Raw genomic sequence first — 14,436 nt, forward strand, 5'->3', positions numbered from 1 at the left:
CAACTTGGCTAACTGTTTGGCACAAGAGGCCTAGCTTTCGGCCTGTCTCGGCTTTCGCTATGCCTTCCTCACTTAGCTTAATTGTTTCTAGCTTTTGATTTAAAGTGAGAGACGTGCGACTCTTCCTTTCGCTCGAACACTTAGAGGCCATTGTAGGGTTATTAATTGGCCTAATTTCAATATTGTTGTGTCTCAGGGAATAGGGAGGCCCGAGGAGAAGGAGAGAGATGGGGGGAGGGGTGGCCGGTCAGTGCAGCAGTCGGAACATTTATTGATTAAGTTCGCCGTCTTATATGGGCGCGGTTCATGGCGCCCCAAAACAATTACAATAGTAACATCACAGATCACCGTAACAAATATAATAATAATGAAAAAGTTTGAAATATTGTGAGAATTACCAAAATGTGACACGGAGACAAGAAGTGAGCAAATGCTGTTGGAAAAATGGCGCCGATAGACTTGCTTGACGCAGGGTTGCCACAAACCTTCAATTTTGTAAAAAACGCAATATCTGCAAAGCGCAATAAAGCGAAGCGCAATAAAATGAGGTATGCCTGTATAGAGATCTAGCTCTTAGCTTTTCAAAACTGCATTATTTTGTTTCCAGAGAGAACTAGATGAGCTGCACTTTCATAGTAGACTAATGCACAGTAACACAAGTGTTTCCTGTTTAGTCTGACCAGCTCTGATACATCACCTGTTTACTATTCACATTGAACACAGTTTTTCTTCGGTGAATGTTTGCCAAAGATGTGGCTATAGTATTCTTAAATCTGAAAACCCAAACTTCTAAACTCAAGTGCATGAGTGAAAAGATCACCATAATACTGAAGAAATCAAATAGCCCTCTCTTTTGGGTTAAACATGGAGTATTTGAGAGATCTGTGAATATATTGATCAGGCAACCTCAGATTTTTCCTCCTCCTTTTGAGAGAGAGCGGGGGAGGGGAAAGGATGTACTTGCTCAAAACCAAAACTGTATTAAGATGCTAAATGCAGGGGTGTAGCTTCAACAGTCTTCACGAGAAATAAACTCATAGGAGTTACTAAAAGAAACTTGATGCACAATACAGACAGATTTTTACTTTAGACTATTCTGTTAGTTTTACAGATATCTAAAATAATTCCACTAAGTTCTATAGTTACTAATTTTTGTTGGGTTTTGTTTTTGGCATTGATTCAGCTTGGAGCAGAGTTTGGCTCTTAAGGGTTTATCCTGCTCCTGTTGAAATCCATAGCAAAACTCCAATTGACTTGAATGGGAGCAGGAATGAGACAAAAAGCCTTGGTAGCATAGTTTTGGTGGTTTTTCTTTTTTCTTTTTTACCAGATTATAAAGTCCAGGCAAGTATTTATAGACCTGATTCAAGAACTTTTGCCTCTTATCCTTTGGATAGGGCCCAAATATAAGAAATGTATTTTGGCTGGGCTGAAAATAAAGCCGTATTCCACTCTTTACTGTAATTGCATGCATAACGTTTTGTTTAGCTTGTTTGACTTGCTGAAGTGTAGATATTTGGTGAAGATGCAGAGTAAGTATATCCTTTCCGTGCAAAATGAAGATGAGGTCCCTTCCAGCCTTACAATCTATGAATCTATATTGAAGTTGGCACAATGTTTATGTTTCCAGCAAGTAGTGAAACTTTTTGACTATGTAGGAGTCTTTTGCCAGGTACTTAATTGCCAAATGAACATATATAGTAGTAGTGACATTTCACTATATACTGGTATTTACAAATATACTTACTTTAATTCTCTTACAGCTGTTGTTGGCCTGCTGTACCCCTGCATTGACAGTCATCTTGGAGAACCCCACAAATTCAAGAGAGAGTGGGCCAGCGTAATGCGATGTATAGCAGTTTTTGTTGGCATTAACCATGCGAGTGCTGTATCCTTGGGCTGGCTTTAAATTGTTAGTTGTTTAAAATGAAACTCAATGGTTTGCCTAAAAGCTTTCTCACATTTGTGCTTGGGAGACTTGCATAGGTAAGACTAATGTTAATGGAAGAGATATGACCCTACTCTTTAAAAAATCTGGTGGGGGGGGTGGGGCTTGTTGTTATACTTCAGAAGAAAATTTAAAATGCTGGCCGACTTGGTTTAGCAGTTTAAATATAACAACACTATGAACTTAATTTGGCTCCTCTTTGCAGTTATGCTGCATAACTAGTTTTAAGGCATTGAGTAAGACATGTCCCTCAATCACAGTAACTAAAAGGAAATTTTACATTGAGGAGGGAAGAATCTGGGTTATTTGAGACAGAAATGTCAGGAAGTGCCTTGCCATTGAATTGAGAAGACTTAAACTTTGGGCCTTTGACCTGATCTTTGGGGTTTAAGTCCGTGGGAGTTATGCATGTTGAGTACATCTGAAAGTCTGCTCCAACCAAGACTTCTTGTTCTGGCACCCAAAAGACAATAATCCTTGAAAGCTTCGATTCCTTCTCTGATGAACTTTAATGTGAAACTTTTCTCTCTGGCTGAAAAATATTAAAAGATTACCCTTAACTTTTACTAAATCAGAAACTGGATTTTGCAAACAACGTCCAGCTGTCACTGACTCTAGCAGCTCTGTCACTGGGCCTCTGGTGGACATTTGATCGGTCAAGAAGTGGTCTTGGTCTCGGAATTACAATAGCTTTTGTAGCCACTCTGATCACTCAGTTTCTTGTATACAATGGTGTTTATCAGTAAGTATAGATGTTTAAAATTAGCACTTAAATTCTCTTCTCCCCCCCCAAAAGAAACAAACCTTCCACTCTTGTAAAAATATGGAAACTGCCAATAACTAGGGACCTACCCAAATCATGATTTCACATCACAAAATTGGGTGATATTGGGGGTGGGGATTTGCTAAAATAGTCCTGGCTCCCCAGTGGGAATCAGCAGTCCTCTGCTGCGCAGCCCAGCAGGAATGGAGCTGCTGCATGAAAATGAGCAGGCAAGATGGCTGTCGCCCCTGCTTCTTGCCACTGACTGGCTGAGAGGGCTGCTTGTCATGGGGCCCCACCCTCTCGACCAATCAGCAGTGAGGCCACATGATTGACAGCCCTCAGCCAATTGGCAGAGCAGGGTGGGGCTGTATGATGGCCAGCCCTTTCCACCAATCAACAGTCAGGGGAGAGGGGCCATCAGGACCCCTTGGCCAATGGGGGAGGGAGGCTCCATGATGAGCCTGTGAAAATGGCACCCCCTACCTTGAGCTGGGTAGACCCCTACCAATAACCTTAAAGGTGAAAACATCAGAATCTCAGAGTGCATGTGTGCGTGCTTGCATTTTAGTATTTCTAAAACAGTCTTGAGTCCACCTAAGTGTCTTGTATCAAAACATTGTAGCAGCCTGTCATCAAGGGATCAAGGTCTGTACTGTGAGATCTTGGAGGACATTATGGGGGGGGAGGATAGGAAGGGGGAGTTGAGACCTTTGATGGGTCTCTTCAAAGGGCAAAATTTCTGCCCTTCTTGCAAAACTAGTCTTGCCACTGACTAGTTCCAGATGTAGGGAACTATGTACTGAGAAATGAGCTTTGTTTAAGAAGAATGAGGATCACTTATTCCCTGTCCTATGTTACCTTCGTTCCTGGTGGGTGAATACATATGGCAGCATAATAGTTGGTGTAGGATGGTGGAAGCTTTTTCTAATTGACTTGTTTTGTCTTCCCTAGGTATACATCCCCAGACTTCCTTTATATCCGTTCTTGGCTACCCTGTATATTTTTCTCAGGAGGTGTGACTGTAGGAAACATAGGACGGCAACTCGCTATGGTAATTGTGATTTGTAATTTTAGGATTTGGGTACATATTTGTCAATGGAAACTATCTGTGATGATCTGGCCCATAAATTGACTAACGTACTTTTTTTATAGAACCTCTTCCCAAGGCCTGAACTGTCTACATACATGCTGGCAGTGTGGAAACTCTGTTCTAGGCATTGGGTTGCTGCTGCTTACAATTAAGAGATTGTATTCAATAAGGCTTTGTATGTTTTTGTTTAGTTTTTTTTTGGGAGGAGGGAGTGTTTGTTTGGTTTTTTTAATAAGGACTACAGTTGTAGTCGTAATCAGATTCAGCATCTTAACTGTAGGCCTGCAAATACTGTTGCCAGTTAAGATTCACCCCCTTTTTATTGGCAATTTGTCTCTTCTAATATCTAATTGGATTAGAAGCTGGTGCAGGGGAGGCAGAAACACTCACCTTTTTCAAGAACCAGTCTGGTGTTTGTCTGGTATTTAAATTGAAAGCTTTGAACCTCAGCTCTTCATATCTGAGATTTGTCTTCCACCCTGTCTCTTTTTTTACGTGTCCTCTTAGGACAGTTGCTTCCAAATCCAAGACTATATACATTTCAAATTTTAAAATGCCACCGCCCCCCCCTCCCCCTGCCCCATAAATGGAAAATTCTAAATTGGGGGGTCATGTTTAAATTCTTGTCCCCCCACCACTGTGGCAGGGGGGTAAAATGTTGAGGGACCCCTTCTTCCTGCTGCCACCTCCTCTCTTCCCCCTACCCCTCATGCTTCTCTGCTGCTCAGTGCCTCATAGAATGGATTTCTGCTGCCTGATCTAGCTCTAGGTGCTCAATTTTAAGATGAAGCATTGTTTGCCCCATGTTAAATGAGGGGAAGAGAGGAAAACATTGTCCTGGAATTGAGTAAATAAGATACTTCACACATCAAAAGATTGTACAGTATGAAAAATAGACTTGTACCAAGTTCTTAAATAGTGTTAGTAGCTGCTAGATATTGCTGTAAGCAAAGCAAACTGTTCCAAGAAATGATTGCTTTCCCCTGGCTGGCACACAGGCTTAAAGTCTGCTTGTCAAATGCATTCTGACATTGACAGGTAGTCCTAATTAATGCAATATTGATCCAACTGCTCAGCCTCCCTAGGCGGAAATTCTCTTAATCTGTTGAAGTTTTCTTCAGGACCTCAGCTACTGTACAGTGCTACCACAATCTAGCTCTCTGCTGCCTCCCTAAAGAGCATATATGGTCTTCAGATATGTCAAGTGTCAGACTCAAGGTTGAAGATCCTAAAAGAAGGCTAGAGCAGGAGTGTCCAACATGTGGCCTGTAGAACCGTTCTACCTGGCCCACCGGTAGTTGGGGGGGCATGGTGTTGGGAGTGTTTCTCAACACGAAATTTGGGGTCCCTGGACCCTGATGGACACAGCCTTTGGCAGCAGAGGGTGAGCAAGGGCTGTGCAGATACTGTGCTTGCTTGCCTTGCTGCCACTTGCCCCTGAACTAGTGCAGCTGCCCACATCTTCTCCCTCCCTGTGCACATCTGCTTCCTCATCAGACTGCCACTTGATGCCTGAACCATGCTGCCCATACCCGTTGCAGCTGCTGCTGGATCCATGGATCCAATCTGGAAGGAGCATTGTGCTCTTCATCTGGCTCAGTAAGTTTGACACCCCTGGGCTAGAGGAAGCTGCTGATGGGGCTGTCCCTGGGGGGCTGCAAATCAGGGCAACTGCCCTGGGCCCTGTACTTTGGGGGGCCCTGCAGAGCAGCCACGGCAAGTCTGCGCTGCCACTGGCTTCACATCTGGCCACTCAGCACGCCTCCCCCTGCCACTGAATCTGCCCCTGGCTTCCTTGCATCTGGGGGCGGGGCCCTGCACAGGCTGATTTTTTTTTTGCCCCAGGCCCTGCACCCTGCTAGGGTCACCTGTGCCTGATGAATAGCCTATTTGCACCACAAAATTGTAGCTGTTGTCTGATGTGAGTCCTAACTTCCCCCTCTATTCCAGACATCCCCAAACTGTTGTTGAAACTTACTGTCTTATTAGTGTAAATAGTCAGAAATTGAGTGGGGTGGGTGTGTGTGCACTTTCCCTCCATCCCTTCCACAGCGTCAGATGTCAGCTTCTATACTACTGGGCCTTATAGTTAAAACTCATCTAATGGCTACTCTTGAGCATGCTGGAGATAAAGGGCTCAAGAGCAAGTGCAGAGCTACAAGCCTGGAGCTGCCTCGGATAGATAGATATATTTCCAGATTAGAGCATGTCTGTGGCTGTGAATGAGTGGGGCATGCTTGATTCCTTCACCTGCCACCACAACAGTACACTGACCCTAACTAGGCAGCATGATCTGATTTAGCTGCTGGGTGGGATTGCTAGCTGTGCAGTCAGTAATGGGAAGAATTTGAGTTCTGGAAGGAATAAAGAACAAGATGGGAAAAGAATGAATGCATCAAATAAGGGTGCCATTGTTTTCCATGCTATAACTAAAGCTAGTTGAGATTCTTTCAGTTTCTGCTAAATAGTGCCTTCTTTGCAAACTTGAAATCTTCATGGGGGAGGGAATTTTATTTTGGGAAATCAAATAACAGCCCCCATTAAGAAGGGTCTTCTCAGTTTCTCCACATCCCTGAAAGCAAAATTTAACAAAAGACTTTCCACTTCCCTTCTCTTTCTCTGACAAGGGGGAGGGGGATGTTGTTTTCATGGGGAGTTTTCTATGTTGCTGTAAGCTCTAATGTTTTCAGTGCTGAATAATTCACCACTGTATAGCTATACTGGCAAGGAAATACTGACGGCTATAAAACTTGTTTCTATAAATCAGGAGTGGGCAAAATTTGGCCTGTGGGCTGTATCTGGCCCCCTACTTGATCCTATTCAGTCCACTGGTCACCACCAGGAGCCTCAGGAGGGAGAGCTGTGCCCTGCACCGGTGCCACGGTAATAGTGGCTCATGGCAGGCAGATGGAATGGCTACTTGGTGCTCTCCGTTGCTCCCATCTGTGCAGGCCCAGCTGCTGGCAGCAGGAGGCTGGGTAGGGAGGAGTCTGCACTGTGCAGCCTGGCCTGACCCACCCCCAGCTGCAGCAGAGCAGCACAAGGAAGAGCCCTCTCTCCTTAGGCTCCCAGCAGCAGGCTTGGGAGGCTGAATGGGATCAGTAGGCAGTTTCTGCACACCCCTCCCTGCCCCGCCCCCCCAACAGTTGACCCAAACTCCTTAAGTGGCCCTCCAGCCCAAGTAATTTCCCTCCTCTTCTCTAAATCTTCAGTCAAGACCATTTGAAAACATCAGGCTGCTCTAACATCCAAAATATCTGAATAATGAACCAGCTAAACTAAATCTGAACAAACTGGTGGTGTGTTGGTTTAATTCTCGCAATAATGTGCTTCTACATCCAGGCAGTGAGGAACCTGGGGGCATTTGAAATAGTCACAGAAAGTTAGTAGTAAATGATGGAGATGGGGGGACACATGCCTGAGAGAAAGAGAGACTTTAAATAGAGCCAAAGATCAGGCTACAACTCTGACCGTTCAGATTCTGCTTGGAGCTCAGGTGGCCCTGTTCGTTGCACCTCTCCAGACCTTGGTATGAAAAGGGGAGTTCTGGTGAAGGGGACGAAGCCACACTGGAAATGTTGGGTTTTTTGTTCATTTGTGTTTTGGGCTTTTTTTGACTGTAAGATGCTGTTTAACCTGCTGAAGAGGCCTACAATTCAAGTAATCGGTGCTGGACAGATTCACTAATTGGATAATTATACTATGTGCTAAGAGCTGTTTTAGTGAACATACATGTCAAAGCCTACTTCTCTTATTTTGTAACATAGATGTGTCTGTGTCACCCTATGGCAGTGTTGTTACTGCACTGTGCTTAAAGCATGGTGCAGTAACCACCCATACTGTGCTGTACGTGCAGTGCATGGTTAGTTTTAGCCTCTACTTTGCTGTAGTGGTGTGCTAAAATGGGGGCGCACACTGCTACAGCGAAGTGGCTGCCAGTCACGTGTAGACTCGCACAGTCACTACCTCACCATAGCGTGTCATATAGCAACATGGTGCATTGCTGTGGTGTCATAGGGTGATGTGTAGGTATACTCTATTAGTCACAAATATGAGATTTCTAAATTCCACTTCCCTGTCCAGCACTCTTCTAAAGAGTGCTGTATGTGGATATGTGTCCTGCCTTGCATTTTATGTAGGCAAACAAATGGTATGTGAATTTCTTACTACACTTGTATTTTTTATTTTTATATCCATTCAACTTTGGCTGATCAGACTGCCTGCAAGCCATACATTGGTGAGGTCTGACTGGGCAGTAGAGACCACCTAATCAGCCCCTGCCACCACTGCAGCTCTGTCACAGTCACCAACCAGTTGCAAAGGCTGACCTGGCTGCCTGCAAGCCAGTCCTTGCAGGGCTCCCTGACAGATTTTTTTTTTTTTTTCCCCCCTGCTCTCACCCAGTGCTGACTGAACACTTTTGTGGTGGATTAGCCTTTTTAGTATGATACACCACACACGTGGACAGTTGCTCTTTCTAGCCCCAAAAGGCTAATATGGCTCAATAAATGTAACATTTGTTCAGGGCCTAACAGCCAGCTACGCAGTATTTTTTTTATCTCCACGCAAAATGTGGCTCCAACCTTGGTTTTGTGTGTTTTACTGTTCACCATTGGTGCTCTGTTTGGATATGAATTCTTCACTTTTCTCATGGGCTTGTTTGACACTAATCATCCTAGTGGTGCATAAATGGTGCACATCCCGTATATCAAGCCTAGACTGTAAGACATCTTATGGACAGTACTCGGAAATTGAGACCTCATTTGTCACACCTACCAACTGCAGGTCCAACACCAAATGCTTAGGGCTGGTGTTTAAACATAGTTAATATTGGGCACGTTGTTCAAACTAGTCCTTAGCTTAAGTTGTGAGCACTTGGCACTTGTAAATCAAGCATCCTTGGTGGGGAAAGCTCAGTGGGCATCTGCAAGAAGCCTAGTTTAAATGGACTTTCCCAGCCTCTTAAAGAAATGTTATGGCAGAGGCAGGAATAGAATTCCATTCTCAAATAGTCTTCATACAGCTCCATCTTGCCAAGTGCCTGCCAATGTCCACAACAAATGAGGCAAGAATCTTAAACATGAGTTTTGTAGGGAATGCAGTAAGCTCTTATATATAGTATTTGATTAGCACTCGTCTGGGATTGGATCCCTGCTATGCAAGTGCTGTTACACATGTACAATAAAGATCTAATCCCTGTCCTAAACTTCTTGCTAACACAACAGTAGCTGAATTCAGTGTGAGAACTTGGGTAATTCTAATAAGTTTTCAGACTAATGTGTACACAAGAATCCATAATTTTGGGAAGGGAGGCCAAATTCAGTTTAAATGCAAGTATGTGAAATTCCAGCAGCACTTATTTATGGCAGAAATTTGTTTTCCCTGGAGTTGGGGGAGCTGTTTAGTTAGTAAGATGTCCCATAAGTTCAGTCTTACCAGGGCACGGATATCTAGCAATGATGCAGTGTTAGGCCTCTTGCAAGGCTGGTAGCAGCTGAATAGGTCAACTTGTCAAAATAAAACTCGGTGTAGCCAGGGTCTGAGTGGTTTGGGGTTTTTTGTTTTGTTTTGTTTTTTTAGGGCTTCAAAACAAGCATCAAGGCAGAGTGAATACAACATACTTGAACAAAAAACCCTAACTTCCAATACGAGCCCTTTGTATTGTTGTTTGAGTGCTTTAAAGCCAGCGCATCAAAGCTGTAGGATGGTAGAATGAATCACTCAACTGTAGGTCAATAACCTTACAAATAGGCTTCCTGAAACTGGAATTCGCCACCTTGTTTACGGGTGTCAGTCACAATTCCAGTAAGACTGCTAAGTCCATGCCCCACCCAGGTAAAAAGGTAATTGGAAAGAATCTCTAGAGGATGCGAACTGAATAGTCCAGAAGGATAAAGATTTGGGCTGAACCTTTGTTTGTATTGGTAATCTGTATTACCAATACAGGTGGCTGTTCACTATTTTTAATGACCAATACAAACACAGTCAGCCTCCAGGAAAGAGGGATTGGTTTGTACTATGTGGTTGTACAAGGTCTTGGAATAAGCTAGGAAGGTCACCTGCTCACAGAGATCCATTTTAAGCCTGAAGAAATAATTCAGTAAAGATCAATTCTGCAATGTTTAGGTTATAGAATACAGGGCAAAATCCTGGCCGCATTCAGGTTAGTAAGAATATTTCCTTTGACTTCAGCAGTCTCTCTAAATATGCCTGGAGTCATTGATGCTATAGGCATCTAGTGGAAGCATAAGCCTATTTATACCATTGGTGTGTATATACTTAAATTGGAGCTGTAAACACCACTCTTTTAAACTATCATCCAACCTTTGGTTCACTTCCCAGGACAATATCCACTTTCAACACTGTCATTCTCAGCACGTTTGGCTTGATTTTTTTTCCAAATTGCAGCCTTTTTAGATGAAAGCCTCCTGGATTTTAATCTTCCTGGATTAATATCTGGGAATGCTTTACATTATGGGAGAAAAATGGTACTGAGAACTCCAGTCAAACTACATGGTAGGGTACCGCAATAGTAACCTCCTAGTCATAGTCTGTTTCTTGTACATCCCAAACTCCCATGGACTGTGCTGTGCTCTAAATATGCAAGCTATGCAAATGTGTTCTCTGGAATTGGAGTGACTTGTGTCCACAAGTAGTTTTAGGCATGTATGTACAATCTGGGCCTCTTAAGATGTGAAGCACAACCCATGTTAAAGCATTGAAGGAGTCTTGTCTTTGTGCTAAAAAACCTACATTGTTGCCTTGTGTTTAATCCTGATGCAAATATTCTTTGGAAAGATTGTAAACAACTGTGCTATTTCAGTATAGCTAACTTTTTGATTCTGCTTGTTAGCATAGATTTTGGGAGGATAAACATCCCTGAAATGGTAAAAATGGTCAGCTGTTGTGAGACCCATTACAAGTGCACTGACTGGGCTGTGTGCTACGTTCCAAGTTAGTCTAGGAGTATAACAGGCAGACCAAGGGAAGACAGGATATGGTCTCCAGCCACAGCCAGTGATGTCAAAGTTACCACCTCACAAAAAATGACCTTTTCATTTGTTAAGTTGGTCTAATAAGGAGTTCTGGTTGTAGTTTACACTCATAACTTAATATCAGTAATGAGAGAAATACATTGAAATTATTTTAAAATTAAAATCACACTTGTTTACAAATTATTCTCTTGAAAGGAGAAGCACAGTGATGCATTAGTTTTCACCTGTGAATTACATTTGTCCAATCTGTTAAACTGATGGCTCCATTGTGAATGCTTCCATAGATGGAAATGTGAAAAGCAGCCTAGTTCAACAGCAAGTGCTTTTCTAAAGTCCATGGGTGTACTGGACTTAGGCACATTCTTAACTTTTCAGTAGAATTACTTTCCTGAAGGTGGATGAATTTACAAATGTTCTGAATGGAGGTCTGCATGACCAGCTATAATGTTATATTAACTAAATTCAGTATTTTATTTTTAAAATGAATTATTTATGGGTCAAGATTCTGAAGAATTATTCTTAACAGTTGCTTGGGAGGCTTACTGTAAATGCTATATCATCCATTTTTGTGAGTGTTAATCCATGGCTCTTACCAATTGTCTTTTGAAAAGGAGAAAAAGAAATATCCTCCTTGTTTATCAGATTTAAGTGAGGCACAGAGGTGAAATAGCTTGTCCAAGGTTGGACAGCACATCCCTGGCAGAGTTCAGATTAGAATCCAGCTCCTTCTAGATCTACAGCCAGTGACTTTTACATTGGAGCAAGTTTGTTCAAGTTATTTCAGTATTATTCCAAGACTGGAAAGCTTTAAGGTGGTAATCTGTCTCTGAGTACATAAGTCATGTGACACAAATGCAGTGTTGCATACTGTATTATATTAATCTCTTTGGGTTTTGTTTAACCACAGGGTATTCCTGAGAAACCACACAATGACTAGCTCATTGGAGCAAAAGACATGGTGCCAGTGTGGAGGAAAGAAAAAGAAGATGTGTTCCTGTTTCGAACTGCGGATTATTTTTTTTCTAAATAATCTATGGGCTCACTGCACAAATGACTTGTGAAAAATATTAATCTCATTTTTAGAATAGCCAAGTGAAATTAACTGCCTATCTTGAAATCTTTCCTTGATTTACTGTGTAAGCATTTGCGCCTGGCTGTTCTCTGGAAGAATGTAACACCAAGTTTTATGCAGCAGTTCAGGCTACGTGGCAGTTTTCCAAGTACTAGATTCCAATTTAAGTTATTAAAGCAGCTGCCATATTTCAAAGCCTTGAAATTAAAATTTAATTACAAGCTCTTGTACCAGTGCCCAAAGGAAGTAGATTGATGGTGCTTAACAAAGATGAAGTATGGTTTTAATAGGAATAGTATTTATCCAAATCTTTTTTTTAAAATAGGGTTGTTTAAAAATAGGGTTACTTAAAAATAAAAGTGATCAAAACAACAAGATTTAAAAGCTAAGTGCTTTTAGAAGTTTATATGAAGGAATCATGACCTGTAAGTGACTTCACAATCTTCATGCAGCATAACAAATAAGAAGGGGTCAAAATTCTTACCCCAGTTCTATAAAGGTTCTTGGGCATATGCTTAGGTTTTTAAGTGAGTATTGCTTAAATTTGGGCATATACTTTGGTATTTTAATAAATCAGAGCCCTAGAAATGCCAGGCATCGTCAGTAGCCCTGAAATGGGTGGGAACTGCACATGCTCATTGTAACTTAACCTGGCCCTAACTACCACTAATAATCCAACTTATTTTCATTTTCTTGAAAGTGAAATGAGGCCCTGCAATGAGCATTATTGTGCTTTACTTTTAGTCAGACTTTTGACTGAATTCAGTGGAGTTAGAAGCAGGTCTGGAATGTAATAACTTGTTATATTACAAGTTAGCCAGAGTTAGTAGCTTGACTCGCAGTTAAGTTTCTGACAAGAGATCACTGCTTTGTTTTTTTACAACCCTATGGAACTTGCAATCTGTGATTGCCTTGTAAAAAGAAAAGTGATTAAGTCACTACATTAAACATGTGTTGTTTCTAAATATTTAGTTTTGGTGAGCACAATGTATTCATTTAATAGCTTAGACCACAATAGACCTAAATAGCAAGTATTAGGTCTTAAAATTAAAGTGCAATGTACAGTAAAATCTGAGCCTTGTATTCTCTTCAATATTCATTGTTTCTTATGAGTGATTAAAGAGAAAAGGGTTCCAAGTTCATTTCAATGCTGCATGGAGTCAAAATGGAGCAATAATTTATTTAACTAGTAAAGGTAGTTTTATTGTACCTTCTATCAAACCCGCACTTCTAGAAATACTCCAGTTTTGTGGTTATGGTGTGCTTGTAAACTTTTATGAACTTGCCTTTTGTATTATGCAATTTTTTGTTCATTTCCAATTTTATGTGGTTTCAGATTTAGTCAGTAGCATCTCCTTGGAGGTTGTCCTGTCAGACATTGAGAATAAATAGTAGTGTTTTGGGCTTCATTTCCTTTTTGAAGGAAATCCTGCAAACACTTCCAGTTCGGACTTCTAAATCCTGAATTGATTTTTGTAAGGGGGTTGTGGGGAACAACTTGAACAGCAAAGTTGCCTTTACCTTACCACCGTGGCTAGCTTAAAAACTGAGCCCAATTCTGATCTCACTGGGCACGTCTACATATGACGCCATGGTGATGTAGTGTTGGTGGTCACAAACTGATGCCATAGTGACGTACTCCCTGTTATAATGTGTCACTATGGCAACATACCGCCTAAAAATAATGGTGCAGTCAGCATGGGGTGCTACTGCACTGTCTTGGAAGTACTAAATGATGGCACAATAACATCATCGCCATAGCGAAATGTGTAGACATGCCCACTAAGTGTAAATATGGAATAACTGCATTGGTGGGAAGGCCTACTGCAAGTGTTTAGGGCTGGATCCTATTCCACCTGTTGGACATCCAAGAAGAATTCCATCCCATCCTGCAACATCCCTGAAAAGAAATGCTGTGTCCCAAGTGTGCACAGTGGCTGCGTAGTGTTTACACAAGCATCTGCTGGTGATTTTCTGCGTGGCTCCACTACAGCAGCCCTGCGATCACAGTGTGAAGTACACCCTGGAAGGGCACTAACCGCTAAGTACGCTGCCATAGCTGGTTAAACATGAGTGGGTAATTCTGCTGGCAGGGTGGAGGGTTGTTGCCACAGAGGGGCTTCCAGTAGGTACCAGAGTTCTGCTTGCAAAACTTAGTGGTGCAGGCTGTGCCTTGGCCTTAAAGCTAAGGTGAAGGTTCAGTATACGAGTACATATGTTTGCAATTTTTCCTGGGACTTCGTAAGAATGGAATCGAGTTGTACTGAGACAACCCAAATGCCCTTGGATGTCTAAAAGATGGAAAAGAGTCTGGCCCATATTCTAGCATTAAGATCAGTACGGCTATTCTGAGGAACTTACGTGCATACATAAGTTCAGAAGATCAGGATTGGACCAGTTTGTCTCGTAAAATGGCTAATATTAAGTGGTTACCAGTATCAATTCCCACAAAATGCAATTAAAGATGACAATGAAGTGTAAATATATTACATTTGAGAGAGTAAAAAGTATTTTAAAGTTTATTTTGAAAGACCTGAAGCTAATTCTGTATGTGTTAAAATAAAA

General features: G+C 41.9%; 1 protein-coding gene across 1 annotated transcript in view; it reads left to right on the forward strand.

The window, feature by feature from the left end:
- The window catches only part of INSIG1 (insulin induced gene 1), a gene marked incomplete at its 5' end in the record, with an annotated part of 18,995 nt that extends 5,196 nt beyond the window's left edge, over positions 1 to 13,799 (forward strand). Inside the window, 4 exons of the mRNA XM_019556706.1 lie at positions 1,764 to 1,888; positions 2,524 to 2,690; positions 3,666 to 3,765; positions 11,707 to 13,799. Coding sequence (XP_019412251.1) covers positions 1,764 to 1,888; positions 2,524 to 2,690; positions 3,666 to 3,765; positions 11,707 to 11,736 — 422 coding nt within the window. The remainder of the gene's footprint in view (positions 1 to 1,763; positions 1,889 to 2,523; positions 2,691 to 3,665; positions 3,766 to 11,706) is intronic.
- Between the last annotated feature and the right edge of the window lie 637 nt (positions 13,800 to 14,436).

The sequence above is a fragment of the Crocodylus porosus genome, unplaced genomic scaffold, assembly GCF_001723895.1.
Source record: "Crocodylus porosus isolate Cpor-Errol unplaced genomic scaffold, CroPor_comp1, whole genome shotgun sequence".
In the NCBI taxonomy this organism is placed as follows: Eukaryota; Metazoa; Chordata; order Crocodylia; family Crocodylidae; genus Crocodylus; species Crocodylus porosus.